The sequence below is a fragment of the Mauremys reevesii genome, linkage group 1 (genome assembly GCF_016161935.1).
Source record: "Mauremys reevesii isolate NIE-2019 linkage group 1, ASM1616193v1, whole genome shotgun sequence".
In the NCBI taxonomy this organism is placed as follows: domain Eukaryota; kingdom Metazoa; phylum Chordata; order Testudines; family Geoemydidae; genus Mauremys; species Mauremys reevesii.
Window position 1 is genome coordinate 18,198,594 of NC_052623.1, and position 20,025 is coordinate 18,218,618.

General features: G+C 40.8%; 1 protein-coding gene across 5 annotated transcripts in view; it reads left to right on the forward strand.

The window, feature by feature from the left end:
• Positions 1–20,025, forward strand: part of FCHSD2 (FCH and double SH3 domains 2) — a 252,994-nt gene that overhangs the window by 221,774 nt on the left and 11,195 nt on the right. For all 5 annotated transcript variants that reach the window (XM_039546283.1, XM_039546268.1, XM_039546293.1 and 2 more), the window contains 2 exons: positions 12,093–12,254; positions 19,270–19,404. In XM_039546283.1, the coding sequence (XP_039402217.1) occupies positions 12,093–12,254; positions 19,270–19,404 (297 nt within the window). The remainder of the gene's footprint in view (positions 1–12,092; positions 12,255–19,269; positions 19,405–20,025) is intronic.

The following is a 20,025-nucleotide window of genomic DNA, read 5'->3' on the forward strand; positions in this document are numbered from 1 at the left end:
TGGTCTCGGCTTTCCACCTCAATCAAGACATCTTTCTCCCGGTCTTCTTCCCGAAGCCCCATGCCTCGTCTCGGGAACAGCAGCTCCACACCCTCGACGTCCGTAGAGCGCTCGCTTTTTACATCGAGCGGACGAAGCCTTTTCGGCGTTCTACACAGCTCTTCATAGCAGTCGCCGACCGCATGAAAGGCGAGCCGGTCTCTTCCCAGCGCATCTCCTCCTGGGTAACTCAGTGCATCAGAGCATGCTACGAGCTGGCTCGCGTGCCCCCGGGCCGCTTCACCGCTCATTCCACGAGGGCGCAAGCCTCGTCTGCCGCCTTCCTGAGCCATGTCCCCATCCAGGACATCTGTCGAGCGGCCACATGGTCTTCGGTCCACACCTTCGCCTCCCACTACGCGTTGGTGCAGCAGTCTCGAGACGATGCAGCCTTCGGCTCAGCAGTTCTACACTCTGCCACGTCTCACTCCGACCCCACCGCCTAGGTAAGGCTTGGGAATCACCTAACTGGAATGCATTGGAGCAATCACTCGAAGAAGAAAAGACGGTTACTCACCTGTAGTAACTGTTGTTCTTCGAGATGTGTTGCTCCAATCCATTCCAGACCCGCCCTCCTTCCCCACTGTCGGAGTAGCCGGCAAGAAGGAACTGAGGAGCGGACGGGCCGGCTGGGGTATATAACAAGCGCCATAGCGGCGCCACTCCAGGGGGCGCCAGCCGGCCCGCCGGAGTAGCTAGGGTAAAAAAGTTCCGGAGAAGCCGTGCACGCGCGGCGCGCACACCTAACTGGAATGGATTGGAGCAACACATCTCGAAGAACAACAGTTACTACAGGTGAGTAACCGTCTTTTATATTGCCTTTTTGCACTTAGTCAACAAAGGGAGGAAAATATGCCAGAACAACTGTATATTAAGTGCTCATCTTTAACAACATTGAGGAAACTTTCTGGGCATTTTATAGCTTTTAGTTCAGGCTATGAAGGTAATCTGACGGGGATCTGGTTGTCCTTTAAATAGCTTTCCCTTTCTCCGTAGACTGCATCCCTTCACCTTAATTTTTCCTCTCCATTTGACATTAGTACATCTACTGATCTGTATTGCAGAAACAAGTAAGAGGTAGTAAAATCTGAAGCTGTTCACTCGGATTGCCTATTCTTTTTTTAATCTACATAAAATCCTGTCTCCTGGACTCTTCTGCTAGATTACTTGATTTATTTCTCCTTTCTCTCTGTCTCAGTCAAAATATAGAGCAGTGGTGGGCAACCCGCACGCAGCCCGTCAGAGTAATCTGCTGGCGAACCGCAGCCACCAGAAGCTGCAGGCGGCCGTGCAAATGTAAACAAAATATCTGATGGCCTGCCAGCAGATTACGCTGATGGGCCGCAGGTTCCCCGCCACTGATATAGAGCCTCTCACTTAGATCAACTTTCTTTAGGTATCGCCAGGTAATATAACTGGTTGTAAGGCTAAAGAGATTTCTCTTGACCTGGAAGAGAGAATACCCATCTGTGCTGAGACACTTTTGCTCTGGTAGGAGAACGGGCTCCATAGCAATTAATCCTATTTTCATTTACATTTTGCCTCATAATTAGGATATCTATAGCTGTCAAGAGACTGTTTGTACCAGATTAGATTTGATTAAGGCTCATTATGGTGCTGTTTTCTTCATTTGATTAGTTCAAGAGTTTAGCAGAGCCAAACACCACTTAAATCCATCTTTAATTGTAAATTGGGGACTACTTTTCCCCTCCCCTTATTTTAATTCATGGATATTTATTAAGGTCTGACTGGAACAATTCTGTTTCACTAGCTGTGCATCTGCTATTGTAACCCAGGCACTCCTGGGTGTGGTGGTCTAGTCCATCTAGTGGCACCAAGACCACTTAGAGAGAGATTAATGAGTTTGCTCTACAGCCTTAGCTAATAGCCAGGTGGCTTTTAGCTCATGCTGTACAGGCTCATGCACTAAGCTCCAGAGGCCCCAGGTTCAATCCCACCCACCAACAACCGGGGTCTGTCGGCATTACACTATCTCAGAGTATAATCTATTAATTATGTGCCACTTGTGATTTTACTGTATCTCAATTCATATATCTACATTTCAGTGGTCAGACTGTTATTGTTTGCACATTTTTGCTGCTGTATCTTTCCACCTTACTGCTGATTTAAGTGGTGGTGTTCTCAGCTCATAATAATTGTGAGAAAATCTAATTCCCTTTGCTTCTGCCAAAAGAATTAAGTGGAATAAGGAAATGAACAGAAAATTCAATTTGAGAATATCACTTGCTTCTGTCGATGATTTTGCTAAGAAAACTCACACTTGGGAGAATAGTGTGAAGTAAACAAATTGCCTGTCCAATAAGAAATCTGTATGATCTATCAATCTTTCCATAAGTAGATAACTAATTTGAAAAACTAAAGTTACTTTGACATCTACAGATCATGAATTTTGAGTTGGCTTAGAGGGAAATAGTTTAAGTACAACTAGACAAATAAGAATTTTATTTTAAGGATGATATGCTCCAAAGTTATATCATGGTATTATGAAGAGGTATAAACAAATCTGCAATACTTGATCATCTCTCATCCTGGTCACAATATTGCAAAAATTCATTTACTATGTTTGAGAATCAATGACATCTTGCGGTGATAAACTTCAGTGATGATTTCTTTTCCAAGCAGGTGCTACAAACAAGACGCTTGTAGACTATGTAGACAGTGATTCCAAACCTTGGTAAATATGTAACACTATATCTTGTTGATACCCAAATTTAGAGACAGGTTTGCCAACTAGGAGAGGAGACCTTGAGGGATTTATGTGGCTCAGTGAGAATACAGTTAGATTGTTCATCAGTGCACATTCCACAGCTGAAAGTTGATTTATTTCTGAAGATGAATTTTTTATTACAGGCGTGGCAGGATGTTTGCGAGTTGGTAGAAGATAGATGAGATTTAAAAGTGTAAAGATTCATGTAGAGAAAACTATTAAATTGTTTGTCTGATTTCTTACTATGTGCTTGAGTGCTAGGTACTCTGAAATCCACCTTAAAAACAAAATGTTCATTTATTCATAATTAAAATACTTTGTGAATCGATGTGCCAGGATGGATCTCAGTACTGCAAAACTTAAGCATCACTGTTGTAGGATCTCGAGACTACAGGGAATATCTCAGAATTTCCTGTGTTTTTGTAAGTGCATCTGGGATTAGTCTGGTCTAAGATAACTATTGAAATAGCTTTCTGTGTAATTCTCCTTTCCTGAATTCTTGACTTTTGGAGGAATTGGCATCCTTTAGTGTAGTTCTTTCCTTCATCTTTGGAATGTGGATCATGGTTTTCAGTGCTCCCTTGCTTCTCAGATACATAGTTTGAATTTGGCAATGTTCACTTTCAGTTTGTGGTGTTAAAAATACAGATTGTTTGAAGACCTTTTGTGCCTTTTAACATATGGATCTTCTCCAAAACCCGCTCGAGCTGTTGGCTAACTTACTCTGAATTCCAGCTGAAGGAATGGTATTTCCAGTTTTGTGTTCTCTGCAAAGCCATGATTTTTTTTGAAATGCTAAATTGATTCACATTTCTTCATCTGATTTTGTTTTTTAATCTTAAAATAGTATCCTTTAACAGTCTCCATTTCCTATACAAATGTCTCAGATTGGCTATAGATGTGGAAATAATTCTGAGAACCCTCTGTGTTAAAAGTAAAGATAACATCAGTAATTCAGAAGTTTTTGTGACCTGTTTGCCACATTCAATTTCTTTCTAAATTAATAATGTGCTTGACACCACAATTAAAATGTTACAGAAGACATGGAAGACGATAGGTTAAATCAGTTGGTTATGATGCCATTTGCAATAGGACTGTTCACTTTATAAATGGTCACAAATAAAACTTAAAATAAGCATTCTTCATTTGCAAAGATCTGGTTTTTCATTGTGGATCTAACGTTGCTTCAAGATGTTAATCAGAGTTCTTATTTACATTGGAAGCTGAAGTGATCGTACCATACTTTTGCACCCAGGTAGTCATTCGTTTTTCAGTTGTTCAATTTTTTAAAGCTTTCCTTTTGAAAAGCTCTGTTGCTTTTCATACTGTGGAAATCATTCTGTGAAGGAATGTCCAGAGGAACATCAGTTTGTTTAATGGCTATGCTCCATAGACTTAAAAGTAACTAAGGCTGGCAGTGCACCAGAAGGATTTTGGAACCTCTAACAAACTCTGTATATTTTTATAAATGACTGTCTAAAACAAGTGGTAGCACCAATAAAAGAAAATAGTTAATGTAAAATTTAGCATTTTGTAACTATATTAAGATATTGTTTTGATATTCCAGTAAAATGCTAATGAACAGGAAGATTAAAGTTTTTCAAAAGATAACTTCAGAAAACACAATACTTCAGGGACAGTATGGAAAATTCATAATATGGCTTGTACACCGGGCCTTCATGATCCTGCAAAGCACGCAATTACAGGCCCTTCACTTCCAAATTTAAGTGAATAAGAAATTAAAAGGAGAAATCTGTGGCAGAGTTTGTGGGGGTAGGGAAGAAGTTCACTTTCATGGAGAGCCTTACAAAAAGAGACTTGTCTTTTCTGATTTGTTTGTATAGGGCTAGCACTGCGTGGCCTTGACCTACAGTATTACGGCCTGTTACTACAGTATTATAGAGATGCTGGCTGTGACTTCATACTTATGGTTGAGCTCAATTTTGCTCTTAAAACGGGGATTCAACCTCTTTGTATTGTATGAAAAATAGAAAGTATTCTCCACAAACGATTCATGACATCACTACAGGACAGAGTTAAAGTTGTTTGGGTGTCTTAACTGTGCATTCCTTACCTTAACATCTTTAGGTTTCTTTTAAGTGAACTTCCTGCATATACATGCGGGGTTTTGAGATAATTACATTACACCCCATAATGCATTTACTCTTACGTTACTGATATATATTCTCAACCTTAACTTCATTTTAATGGGTTTTTTGTGTCTGGGAGTAAATAATAAATATATTTACTTAAAAATAAAAAATATTTATAGTGTGACTAGATTCTCAAGGTTAAAAAAGCAGGACCCTTCTCCTGTGGGAGCGGAGTTCAAAGAGGTATGGTTTTAGTAAGTGTCAGGGAAGTGTGCATATTAGAGTTTGCAGCTGGGAAAGGAAAAGCAAAGACTTCCCATTCATCCTCCTTTTAAGAAAGCCCCTGGTTCTGACTCACAGGATGTCTTTTTTTTTTCTTTTGATCGTTTGTTTTGTTTACACAATAACTTTTGTTTATGAATAATGGGTATCCAGCAATAATATATGGCAGTTCAGTTCAATTAAACAGTGTGGGTTACAATTTTATAACAAGGTTCCTTCAAGGTGCAATGACTTGCAGACACACCACAGGATGCTGCTGGTTATTCCCCTCTAGCCCACTAGGGAATCGGGTATCTTCAGAGAGGAAAAATAGGGCCCATAAGAGGGGCAAAATGTCATCCAGGAGGGCAGTAAGATTCAGAGAAGACATTTTTTTCCCATCTTGTTCTTTCCCCCTTTTGTCATAGCAAAAAATGAAGTGCAAAAAGCAAAATCTTTTTTTTTCTTGCTTTTGTGATTTTACAGGGCTGAAACTTATTCACAATTAATCAAACACTATAGTTGTAACAGATTTTTAGCACGTACAGTAAGTCACCTTTTCTGGAATTCTGTAGTTGCTTTTTTTTTTAATTCTTTCAAAAGATGCTATTTAAAGAGACTTGTCACTAAGGTGTTTTGGGGATGCAAATGAACACTTGGTTTCCTACAGGCCCTTTTCTTGCATTATTTATTGATGACTAGAAATAAATCTACACATTGTTACATTACTGTTCAGAAATACATTATTTTGGCTGGTTATTCACAGGAAGCTGTGAAACTTATTGTTGCTTCTTTTCATTTCTTTAGTTTTGAAGCAGGAATTTATCCTCATTTTTTGCAAACTATAGATCCAGATACTGATCTTTAATTCACACAGGAGTAGTGTAAACACAACAGGATTTCTTCTTCCATGTAATACAAACATGAGGAGCACATGAAATATAAATAAAACAATATTTTATCTTCAGTCTTATTTTTCTTAATTTTAACTTTATTTCTTTATTATATTTTCATAACTCATCATCAGAAAGACCTAGGTTGGATAAATGGGCATTGTGCAGACCACTATTTATTAGCCAGCTTGAACAGTTTAAGGCTTTTGAAATTGGCATAAAAACATTCTAATTCTGAGCTATTAAACAGTCCTTGTAAAAACACCCATGTTCTGTATTGAGGCTTAATTAAAACTTTGAAATATGGGTAATGTCCAGGTTTCAGATGCTCATGTTTAGCATCCTGGGGTATTAAAGCGGAGATGACTCACAAAGGTTGGTTAGGGTCATAGGAAATATGAATAACTACTTGGTAAACAAAAGATACTCCCAATACAAGAGCAGCACAAGTGTTCGTGATAGAGGGTGCCATTTGGGGCCACTCACCCAGAGAGGAAGTGCTTTGTTTTTCCTAAAGTTAATTAAATATTTTAGGAAAAATTGTAATCACGGCCACCAGTCGGAGTTGGTGGCCACACTCTGAGGCCACCAAAATATTTGTTGTGCGAACCCCTGGCCTACACAGTCTACAAACAGGACATAAGCATTTGTGGTTTACCATAGTCTGAGGTGCAGTATAAACCATAAATCATAGAATCATAGAATCTCAGGGTTGAAAGGGACCTCAGGAGGTCATCTAGTCCAACCCCCTGCTCAAAGCAGGACCAAACCCAACTAAATCATCCCAGCCAGGGCTTTGTCAAGCCTGACTTTAAAAACCTCTAAGGAAGGAGATTCCACCACCTCCCTAGGTAACCCATTCCAGTTCTTCACCACCCTACTAGTGAAAAAGTTTTTCCTAATATCCAACCTAAACCTCCCCCTCTGCAACTTGAGACCATTACTCCTTGTTCTGTCATCTTCTACCACTGAGAACAGTCTAGATCCATCCTCTTTGGAACCCCCTTTCAGGTAGTTGAAAGCAGCTATCAAATCCCCCCTCATTCTTCTCTTCTGCAGACTAAACAATCCCAGTTCCCTCAGCCTCTCCTCATAAGTCATGTGCTCTAGCCCCCTAATCATTTTTGTTGCCCTCCGCTGGACTCTCTCCAATTTATCCACATCCTTCTTGTAGTGTGGGGCCCAAAACTGGACACAGTACTCCAAATGAGGCCTTACCAGTGCTGAGTAGAGGGGAATGATCACATCCCTCGATCTGCTGGAAATGCCCCTACTTATACAACCCAAAATGCCATTAGCCTTCTTGGCAACAAGGGCACACTGTTGACTCATATTCAGCTTTTCGTCCACCATAACCCCTAGGTCCTTTTCTGCAGAACTGCTGCCCAGCCATTCGATCCTTAGTCTGTAGCAGTGCATGGGATTCTTCCGTCCTAAGTGCAGGACTCTGCACTTGTCTTTGTTGAACCTCATCATATTTCTTTTGGCCCAATCCTCTAATTTGTCTAGGTCCCTCTGTATCCTATCCCTACCCTCCAGTGTATCAACCACTCCTCCCAGTTTAGTGTCATCTGCAAACTTGCTAAGGGTGCAGTCCACACCATCCTCTAGATCGTTAATGAAGATATTGAATAAAACCGGCCCCAGCACTGACCCTTGGGGGGCACTCCACTTGATACCGGCTGCCAACTAGACATGGAACCATTGATCACTACCCGTTGAGCCCGACCATCTAGCCAGTTTTCTATCCACCTTACCGTCCATTCATCCAGCCCATACTTATTTAACTTGCTGGCAAGAATACTGTGGGAGACTGTATCAAAAGCTTTGCTAAAGTCCAGAAATAGCACATCCACTGCTTTCCCCTCATCCACAGAGCCGGTTATCTCATCATAGGAGGCAATTAAGTTAGTCAGGCATGACTTGCCCTTGGTGAATCCATGCTGACTGTTCCTGATCACTTTCCCCTCCTTTAAGTGGTTCAGAATTGATTCCTTGAGGACCTGTTCCATGATTTTTCCAGGGACTGAGGTGAGACTGACTGGCCTGTAGTTCCCTGGATCTTCCTTCTTCCCTTTTTTAAAGATGGGCACTACATTAGCCTTTTTTCAGTCATCCGGGACCTCCCCCGATCGCCATGATTTTTCAAAGATAATGGCCAATGGCTCTGCAATCTCATCGGCCAACTCCTTTAGCACCCTCGGATGCAGTGCATCCGGCAAACAGTTACAGAGAAGAGGCCATATTAACCTTGAACAGAGAGGTATCCAGAGCTGCCGTGCTCAAATGTTTGTGAGGTGCCTAGATTAATGTTTATAACTGTGAATATATTAAGTTAATTGAGAATAAGTTACATTAAAACTGCAACAAAAATTATGGTCTAAACATATCTTGTGTCATTTTTCAGGGCATGGGAAAAGTCTTCATGTTGTAATACTGTATTAGAATGGGGTAGCATTTGGTACAACATCATTGAAGTGCATTATGGTATGGTAAAGTTGCTCCAAAACTGTATGCATGTGAGAACCCATCTTAACAAAGCAACATGGCAACACTGCGGGGTGTCATTAGCAAATGTGTTTGGCGTGAATGCAGGGCCGGCTCCAGGCACCAGCATTCCAAGCTGGTGCTTGGGGCAGCATTCTGCAAGGGACGGCAGTCCCCCTTGTTTTGCCCCCAAGCAGCGCGCCGAATTGCTGCTGCGGGCGGGGATGGGGGGCAGTCTGTGTGCCCTTAGGGCGGCAGGCGCGTTTCCGCGGCGTCAGCAATTCGGCGGCAGCTTCTATGTTTAGCTGTCCGGGGCGGCTTCAGCTAAACATAGAAGCTGCCGCCGAATTGCCGCCGCCACGGAAACGCACCTGCCGCCCTAAGAGCACACGGACTGCCCCTGCCGCCCAGGGCGGCAATTTGGCGCGCTGCTTGGGGCGGCGAAAACTGTAGAGCCGGCCCTGCGTGAATGGGCAGCTCCAAATAAAGGAATGGATGAATTACCAAAGAATCCCTTCTGATGAACTAGAACTCAGCTTCCCCCAGTGTCTGTAAGAAACTGGGGTCAGGTGTGGTTAGAAAGTATTGTAGAATGTTAGTCTTAGGCCTTGTTTACATGAGAAAGGTATACTGGTTTCTACTCAGTTTAGTTAAGCTGGTGTCTTGTGCAAACACTCTGATTTCAGTTAATCTCTTATCTCAATTTAGCAAGACTTTAGAGTACTCAGATTGCAGCGTTGGTTACAATCAAAAAGAGAAACACAGGTATGACATGTTCTTTATAATTGCAAGATTCACCAGATCTGTCTGGGAGTCCCGGGAATTCCAGATTTACTCTCATTTTACTGTTGTTTATGCTATAGAACTTGTTAAATATTAACAAAAGTACAGACACTTCAGTCAGTGATTTGTTGGCATTTTAAGAGATGCTTAATGCTGTGATAAATTGGAAGGACCCATTTTACAACATAAAATAATAGATGTGGCTCCATCTTCAATTATAGTGTCAAGTGCTCCTTTTACCTTCCTCTTCTGTTTAAATCAGTATTCTTTGAAGTTTAATAACATGGTGCATATGGTGCATGTTAACATCTTTAATTTACTATTTTCTCAGTAGTAAAGTTTGCATATGAGAACTATATCCACAGTATACATTAATCATTCAACTGATGGCTATCTGATAACTATCTTTAACTTTTTAAGCATGCTTAACTGAGAAATAGAAACTCTTCGTGGTTCAGTGGCATTGGTCTTTTCCCATGGAAAATGTGTTTTGAACTCCTCCTGCCCCAGCCTCCAGTATTTGCATCTAACAGCATCTTGGCGGATTCTCCTGAACTTCAGAATTTCTTCCAGGTCCTCTCTTACATTTGTGCGCTCTTAAAAAATTACCTTTACTTTAAACAGCGTTAAATGATTAGTAGTAGTATATACTTTTGCTGCAATAGCTTCTTAAAACCCTATATCCCGTGATAACTGCACTCATGTTTAAAGTAAGAATTTTTTTTTAAATAGTCCTGTAATTTGAAACAGACTTATAGTTACCACTGTTGCTTCTTTTTGATCAGGGTAAGAATGTGCACCAGGGCAACATAAAGTTCCATTCAGTTAGATTTCTAGCTGTTATAGCTACAGTTTCTCTTAGTAATGCTGCAGATTTTCTGACTTATCCTCGTTATTAAAAGTAGGATCATTGAGGATCCAGACCAACATCACACTAAAGCAAGATACATGATTCCAAATCTCCATAACATTGTTAATACTTACTAGGCATATTCTTTTACCTCCAAGAATTATTACTATCTTGTAGAGTAAGCTAGTGTTCTAATACAGAGTAATGCAGATTCTTCAGCTGTGCTTCCACCACTGAGGAAGAAGGAACAATAGGTCGGCCTAGTTGTTTATACTGTATAGAAGTAGCGTTGTATATTGAGTCATTTAGGAGTTTTCCTGTCAGTGGTTACACAACAATATTTTAGCTGGGTACACAGAATTACTTTAGAGAATCGACAGTTAAACAGAGTGACTGTTTATCAAAGTGTGCAATTCCCATTTCAAATTAGGCTAAACAGTGAACGCTGAGCAGGAGAAAATGGATCATTATCCAGAGAATTTTTAGTAAACTGAAGATTGAAACAAATCATTAGACCACTTTGGTTCGCCAACTCTTGTTCTCTGCTTCCCTTCCCATTATTGCTGGTGATTTACCAACATATTGTATCTGAAATAGAAACTTTCTCCTTTCTGACTGGTTACCTCCTGATTCATTCAGTGATATCAAAATGTATTGTCTGGGACCACAGTCGAAGAACCAGGCAAGAGAGAAAAGAGACTGCTTTTTTCAGGCGCAACATGCTAAGAATTAACAATGCTGTGAAAGGAAATACAGGAAAAACTACAAGACGGTTAAATGGGTTTCCACTCCCACCTCTGTCACTGAATCACTCTATAACCTTTAGTAAATCACATAATCTTTGTTCCGCAGCTTCCCCAACTGTGAAATGCAAACAGGGCAGTTTGGTAGCTACAATACTGGACTGGAAGTCAGGTGACCTGGGTTCTAGTCAAAGCTCTGCCACTGGCCTGCTGTGTGACTATTGGCAAGTCACGTCATCTCTGTGCCTCAGTTTCCCTTCCCCATCCTTCATCTTGTCTATCTAAATGTCTTTGGGTTAGGGACTGTGTTACTATCAATTTGTACAGGGTCTAATACAGTGGGGCCCTGATCTCAGGTGGAGCCTCTAGGCCTCTGTAAACAAGTAGTAATAATTCTAAAGCACTTGTGGAGACAGCATTAAATGCTAAGTAGCAATATATACTTTTGCTGCAGTAGCTCCTTAAAACCCCATATCCCGTGATAACTGCACTCATGCAGAGAGCTGTTACCTATTTCTCCTGTGTACTGGACGAGACCACAGACTCTTCCAGTTTTAGATATGAGTGAACAGTGTGTGTGTGTGCTGGTGGGGGGGATCTTTGATTTGTTACTATGAAAGAGATGTGATCAACTTGAAATTGTCAGTTTTAAAAAAGGGAGTAGTTTCAGATACTGCCATTGTCTGAGTTCCTCCATCAGTTTTTACAATCACATTTTCCTATTTTTATAAACATTTTCTTTCCCCTGTTCCAGTGTGAAAAGTCTGCACTAATGAAGGGAACTGTATTTAGTATTGTATAGTATTCATTTAGTATTGCTAAATGCATAAAGTAAATGTATAGGAAAAGTATAGACATATTTTTCTCCTATTTTTCAGTTCCAGTAATTCTACGTCTTACATGTAAAAAATTGGTTTTAAAATTTTATTTTTTTTAAGATGATAAATTTCCCATAAAATATACAAAGAGCAAGTTTGTATAAGTGGGTGGACGTGATGTTGAAAATCTCATTTTGTGGAATCTGGATAAGCTGGTATTTTGCATCTCTGCAGGCAAACAAATGAGTAACTGGACTTGTTTCCAAAGTGGAACTGATTTCTAAGCTTCCTGTGTAGTCTAATTGGTGGATTAGAAAAGGGTGTATTTTAATTGTGAGCAGAAATTAAAACTAAATGTGAAAGAATTTGGATAATTTTTCCGTGTTTGTCTTTTCAGATAATTAAACTCAAAGCAGAGGCTCGTCTTGATCTGCTAAAGCAGATAGGGGTGTGTGTTGATACGTGGTTGAAGAGTGCAATGAATCAAGTGATGGAAGAACTGGAAAATGAACGCTGGGCAAGCCTTCCTGCAGTGAACAATAATGGCTCTTCACACCTGGTACGGTATCCAGTTTGTAACCTTGATCTCTTGTTTCTCTTTGAACCTTGGCTAATGTGCATCCTGGACACTGGTACATAGATCACAATTAATGCGGGATTAAAACAAGAAGAAAGAAAATTGAGGAAGCATAGCTGTTAGACAGCTAACACTAGAAAACTTCAGTGTAACTTTTACGTACCTTGATTCCCTATCAGGTGTTTTATACCAATCTGTAGCGAAGGCTCACTGGTGCAGCGCCTCCTGCTGGTCATCTGGGAATTAGCTCTTTTCCAGCATATAGAGCACCCTCTGGAGGCCAGTGTCTCACCTGCCGCTGTCCCTGTGTCCCTCCCGGACCCTGGTGCCCTTTACCTCAGGGTTCTGTCCCAGCAGGACCCCCACACTCTGGGTCTCCCCTCTCCGGGGAACCCCCAACCCTCTAAACCCACCTTGCTTCAGTGGCTACTGCCAGTCGTCATCTAGCCCGTGCTCACTGGGGCAAGCTGCAGTCTGTAATGGCCACTCATCACTGGCAAGAGGGTAGGACCTGCTGCGTCTGCCTATCCCCGGGCTGCACCTCTGCAGCCCCAGTACCTGTTTAGGCCTTGACCAAGGCCTCCGCCGGGTGAGTTGCCAGGCTGGAGCTTCCCAGTTCCTCTTGCCCTTTTCCCCAGCACTGCTCTGCTTCAGGTACCATATGTTCCCCAGCAGCGAGGCCCTCTCCCTCCAGGGCTGGAGAGAGACTGCCCTGCTTTCTGGCCCTGCCGCTCTTTTATAGGGCCCAGCCTGGCCCTGATTGGCTGCCTCACAGCCTTTTTCTATTGGCTCCCCAGGGCTGTTTTAATCCCTTCAGGGCTGGAGCAGGGTGACCACCCCGCTACAGCATCTCAATGGTGTATGGGATAATTGGATGAAAGGGAGCATTCATAAAATTTAGAAAACACCTAGATGATTTAAGAGCCTAAATCCTATTTTCAAAAGTAACTGAGGCACTTAATCTCTTAAATTCCACCGACTTTCACTGAGACTTGAACTCCTAAGTGCCTTTAAGTCACTTTTGAAAGTGGGAGTTGGGCTCCAAAGTCATTAGATGCTTGTGAACATTTTACGGTATGTCAATAGTTTAGCTACAAAGCAATTAAATCAGGCCAATCCAAAAATACAAGAATAGGTTTGTATAGGCTATAATTAAGGCTACATTTATGTCACTGAGGTCATGGAAGTCTCAGAATCCATGACTTCCAGAGACCTCCTTGACATTCTCTGGCAGCCAGTGGGGCCCTGACAGGGTTCCAGCGACAGGTGACAGCAGCGACAAGCGACGGGGCCCCCTGCAATGTTCCAGTGACAGGTGGCAGGCTCCTGGGGGGGCCCTCCTTAGGGTTCCAGCAACGGGCGACAGCCTCACACAAGGGGAAGGGGAACATCTCGGGCAAGCGGCTGGGGGTGTCCAATTTTCTCTTTGGGAAATACGGTCACCTTGCAGCTCCCAGCCACCGTGAGCAAAGCGGGGACCCCACAGCTCCCAGCCATGGAGCTGCAGCAGCAAAAGCTGCTTCCATGAATTTTTGTTTTACCCATGACCTGTCCATGACTTTTATTAAAAATAACCATGACAAAATCTTAGCGTTAGCTATAATATACATCAAACTTTCCATTTTTGTATTGTCTACAGTTGTTTACGGAGTAGGCAAAGTAGGCCATAAGTCTCTCACGCTTACTTGGATGTTCAACTCTGGAAGAGATTAATTTTTTTAATCTAATTCAAGAAGCAGGAAAAGTTAATAATTTTCTTTTCCCCCTCACCTTGCCCAAAGAATAATGTGTCTCAAAATAAACACTAACAGACACTGATAAATATTGCCTAAACCAATAAATCCTATTTTAAAAAACAGAAAGAAAGAACTAAAAAAGAGCTATTAATCTTATTTTTCTTACATGGCATGCAATGCTGAGATGTCACCATTGGCAGTAAAACTAGCCAGTCTGTTGCTCTTCATTGGAAGCAGGCAAAAATAAAATTCCTGAAAGTTTAGTTAGTTTGTCTCAAACAGAATGTCAGATTTTATATATCCACTTAGCATACGGCAAAGCACGTAAAGTTCAAAGGCTTTTACAAACTTGGTCTCAATTATGGGGGGGAGCGGAGGAGGGCTGCTTTTTTAATTGCAGTGGGCAAATGCCTTTACTATTTGTGGTTAAATTCACACTTCGCATTAATGTTTTTGACAGCTACTTGGAGTATAAACAAAATCTTTTTTGTGGCGGGAGGGTGGTTTGTAGTTTATGTCCTCATGCCTTTGAGGACGGGCTTTTCTTCCCTGGCTGCTCTCAAGAAACAGAAGGGCCTGCTTAGCCAGGATGCAGCATTTACACACACCCATCTCCTTACCACCTTTCCTTGGCTCTTTTGTATCTTTACCATTTTCTTGTCAATGGCCGAGTATTCTGGTGGCAAACCCTCACAGATGGGTCTCTTGTTGGAAATTCAGAACGTTGTGTCTGCATCCATCTAATTTCTGCACAAGAAGCAGAAATCCAGTGGAAGCATCCTGAATTCACTCTCTGTGCATTGTGCTTTGGCTTCCAGAAAATATTGGACTTATACTCCAAACTTTATTAAAAGTTATTTATGCTACAGGCTATTTACAATCCTTGTTCTCACAACTCTGTCTCTGGGGCAGGATTCCCAGGGGTGGTGTTACAATTAGCGACTTGAGTCTCATAAAATTCAGTGCCAGGTTTCAGACTTCCCAAGGCACAGGAGCATTCTCATCCGGGTTTTGGTTTAAGCCCTTTCAAGCGATAATAGATGAGAATAGCTGCATTGCTATGTTTAACTGTATTTTTTTCCCTTTCTTCTCCTTCTACCCCACCTCCTTCAGCTTCCTGTTGCAGAAACTGGATTCTTCCCAGTACCCTTCCTCTATCCAATCAGACATGCAAACAGTTGGCTCCACATCTAGAGCTAGTGCCAGTCCCTCGCAAGCTGGCAGATGCTACAGCGTGGGAGGATAAAATGTAATTTCCATTTTCCCCCTTTACACATACACACTCCCTTGTGTATAAAGGATTATATTGACCTTGGCAGGCCAGATGAGGACAGCCCATAGATGGTATTTCTTAAAGCTGTTACAGACATTACTTTGCTTACAATTTTAAAAATTTACTGCTTGCTTTTCATACGAGATGCACTTTCACTTCACTCCCTAGGAGCAGGCAGTTTTTAATGTTAAGGCTTCAACCTTCTACCTGTGCTTTGTCATGCACAGCTGAGCAAAGTTTGTGTTCTTCGTGTCTGGTCTTGTTATGAGATCATTTGTTCACCAGAGCTCTAAATGAATTGTCTTTTAATGAGTTATAAATTAAAAAATAGCATAGCTGAAACAGCTTGATATCTCAATATTTATTTAACCTGCTGAAAAGATACAATAGTGTAAAAAGCCTAAGGAATCAATGTCACCTCACATAGCCAGCTGGCTGGGCTTTGTGATGTAATGGAGAAATGCACAGTTTGGGGACAGAACACTAAATTATTTATTCTACTTAGGTGCCAACTAAAGCTTTTGTCACAATTTTGTGATTTAATGCCACCTAGAAAATGGGTTGATACTGCTGTTCTATATTAGTGTAATTGGGATGACGCAGTCTATTTATCCTATGAAAGAGGAAGATAATGATGGCCGGTTTTGTTAGTCACTCATGACTCTCAACTCCGCTGAGATGGATAATAATCAAAACTAGTGTGCAGTTTTTAAAAAAAATAACCAGAAAATAAAAACCAACAACCAACCAACCATGAGTGTACTTCCCAGGTGGCTGGTTAGCTGTGAACATGGAACTGTGATTGTTTGGATGATTGTAATGGGATAGTATCTTTCACCTTTTAGGTTCAAATTCAGCCCACATTATCATTTGATAGTTTTTCAGCAGCCTCTGTAAAATGATTCATGGTCTCGAGCCAGAGGTGCCCACATCACAGAGGTGCCTCCTATTGCAAGACAAACCCAAGAAAGAAACCAACAGGACTCCACTGGCCATCACATACAGTCCCCAGCTAAAACCCCTCCAATGCATCATCAGGGATCTACAACCCATCCTGGACAATGATCCCACACTTTCACAGGCCTTGGGTGGCAGGCCAGTCCTTGCCCACAGACAACCTGCCAACCTGAAGCATATTCTCACCAGTAACTGCACACTGCACCATAGTAACTCTAACTCAGGAACCAATCCATGCAACAAACCTCGATGCCAACTCTGCCCACATATCTACACCAGCGACACCATCACAGGACCTAACCAGATCAGCCACACCATCACCGGTTCATTCACCTGCACGTCCACCAATGTAATATACGCCATCATATGCCAGCAATGCCCCTCTGCTACGTACATCGGCCAAACTGGACAGTCTCTACGGAAAAGGAGAAATGGACACAAATGAGATATTAGGAATGGCAATATACAAAAACCTGTAGGAGAACACTTCAACCTCCCTGGCCACACAATAGCAGATCTTAAGGTGGCCATCCTGCAGCAAAAAAACTTCAGGACCAGACTTCAAAGAGAAACTGCTGAGCTTCAGTTCATCTGCAAATTTGACACCATCAGCTCAGGATTAAACAAAGACTGTGAATGGCTTGCCAACTACAGAACCAGTTTCTCCTCTCTTGGTTTTCACACCTCAGCTGCTAGAAGAGGGCCTCATCCTCCCTGATTGAACTAACCTCGTTATCTCTAGCTTGCTTCTTGCTTGCTTATATATACCTGCCCCTGGAAATTTCCACTATATGCATCCGACGAAGCGGGTATTCACCCACGAAAGCTCATGCTCCATAATGTCTGTTAGTCTATAAGGTGCCACAAGACTCTTTGCTGCTTTTACACATCACATTTGCAACTGATGGACACTTTTGCAGTTTCAGCAGAGCTGTCAAAGGAGTGAGTGGGTATGAAATCTCAACTCCTTTTACTCCTAGAAGTTGTTCATCCAAGTCAGAATAGCAGTGAATTGATTTTTTTCTGCTGTTGATGGAGCTCCGTCTGTTCTGAGGATAAATAAAAGACTTCTAGATAGTAATTTAGTCACCAGCAGAAAATCTGCCCGTGTGTGTGTGTGTATGTATAGTTGAGACAAGATAATTAAATTATCTAACATAATGTTATGTAAATGATGCCCTGTTACTTTTATGTGATTTTATTCTTGTGTTGGGTTCAGTTTGTGTGCCTTTGCTGTTCCTGCTGCTGACACATTTGTTCTGTGTTTACATTGTCATTCATTAGCAGATTTTGTATAGAAAGAAAAGCTATATAAATCCAGTCATTAGGGCTTCTGTATCTTGAATGTTGTTTTCTCCTCTTTGTGTTCTATATCTCTGCTTTTCAAATAGATTCTAGTCAAGGGGTTTTTGAATAGTCACACTGTCAACATTAAAATGTATTTTTCTTCTTTATATTGGAAAACCAGGACCAGATGTTTTATGAACAAATGTTTCTAAATATGATATGCTACTTTCCATGATGTTTCATATGGATCTCAGCTACAGGTTCAGCAGTGGCTGCTTTGAGGGAGACCAGGCTTAGCAAATGATATTTGTAGGAACTGTGAAGACCTTAAATTTACCTTAATCTACGGAATGTCAAATTTAAAAAGTCAATGTGTTAACTAGATAGAATATTAAATACCGTACTTTTTGTTATGGCAGTCTGTTAACATTCCGTCTGGACTTTGGTGGAAAGACTGGTCTAAATTCATATGAATTACAAAGCTATAATCCAGTCAAAATAATTAGTACAGTGGATTTAGTTAGTGCACTACCTAGCTTCAAATATGGCTGAGGTAAAATGAGAGAATGAGTTGGTTGCTCCTAGGCAAAGCTGTGAACATCAATCTGTATCACAAAATCCCCACATCCTATGTCATTCTGCTCAGGCAATGACCAAGACTAGAATAGCAAGGATGTTGCAGGTGTGGCCTGAAGTGTTTTGGCAGAACAGATTTGGGAAGTCTGCACAGTAGCTGTCTGCTCTACACCTCGCTCTGCTGTGCCTTCTTGCTTTCATGAGGAGCACAAAATTCACTAAATTAAACAAATTACAAAGAATAAATAAAAAGTTAAGAATGGTAAAATCTAGCAGTATTGCCTTTGGTTTTGAAAGGTGGCGGGTTTTTTTCATGAGGTAGAAGGTTTATCCAGTATTTAATCCAGGCACCAAACCAAAGTACAGTGCGTGTCATCACTGCTCACACTGTGTTTACAGAAACTTGTATTTTTTCCAGCCTACCCACTTCTGCCTTTATTTAGCTTTTTATAAATACTTTTTATTTTAATTCTTCTTCTTCCCCTACGGACCTTTTTTTTCATATAAACTGAACTGAAAAACTGAATTACTTTGTCAGCAATACACTTGAAGGAAAGCGGGTGTTTTTGTTTGGTTTTGTTTTTTAAGTTTTAGCACTTCATTCTTAGTGCAGCTTCATTTTGTACCTTATGGACATAGGTTCATTGTTCTTTTAACAATGTGGTTCTTTAGTACATTATTCTTTCTCCATTAAACTTTCTATGGTAATCTGAAGAATGGCTACTGTACTTTGGACTTGTCACTTCCGTAATACCTCCACATAAGAGTACTCTTTTCCAAACACTTGGGCCCTACATTCCAGCAGTATGTAGGTTTAGTGTATGTTTAAAACACAGGTGACTGCTCTTCAGTTAAGAGAGGTTGTTGAGTCCGACATAAATGTTAATTGATAACTTGCATTCTTTGCTTCCGGATATTTACTCAAACGGATTACTATTTTCCTGAAGTTATTTGGAGAACAAATATATTGATTTTTAGTGGTGGCATTTCTCCTTTGGCGTTTTTCAAAGATAGAAACTTAAATTGTAGCACTACTCAGTCACCAGCAGATTTGGAATCTAGAATTTCAAGTAGCTGGAGTTACAATAGAACCTAAACCATTGATTTTACTGTTTTTTCATCATCATTTTATAATCCAATGCAGTTACAAATTAATTTCTCTTAATAGCTTAATGCTGATGCAGAAAGGGAGGAAGGGGAAGAATTTGAAGACAGCATGGATGTTTTTGATGATAGTAGTTCCAGTCCTTCTGGAACGCTACGAAATTATCCACTAACCTGCAAAGTCGTTTATTCATATAAGGTTTGTATTTTTTTTTAAATCTCAGTCTCTTATCAGTAGGTGAGTTATCACAGAAACATATAATAAACTTTATAATAATGATGCCTGTGGGAGTTTTCCCAAGAAAGGACCTCAAGATTTAGCCCAATAATAATATACATTAAATGTGTAAAGTTACAGTAATGCTATAAATGTATTATTGTAAAAGTTAATCAACTTTTAACAAGTTTAATAAAGTTTTGTTAACCACATCTAGGCTCCAGTTCAGCAAGGTACTTGGACACTTCTAACTTTAAATGTGTGGGTCGTCCCATTCACTTCATTGGGCCTACACACATGCTTAACCTTAAACACGTGTATGCCGTCTTTCACATAGTGTCTTTCGTACCAATGAATCACTAAACATTTTAGTAATAAATTTTACAGACTCCCTTGACTGAAAAACTTACTTATAAATATTAGTAAGAGAATAGAAAAAAACCCTTATTAAAATGTTTTCAGAGGTTTTTAAAAAAAAAAAAATCCAGGACATACAATTTATAGGGGACTGTATCAAAACTTTATATATTTTTTTTAAGTTAGTGTAAAAAATATTGAAGGTGACAGTTTCCCTTTAAATTTCTGGTTTCTGTGATGGGCACG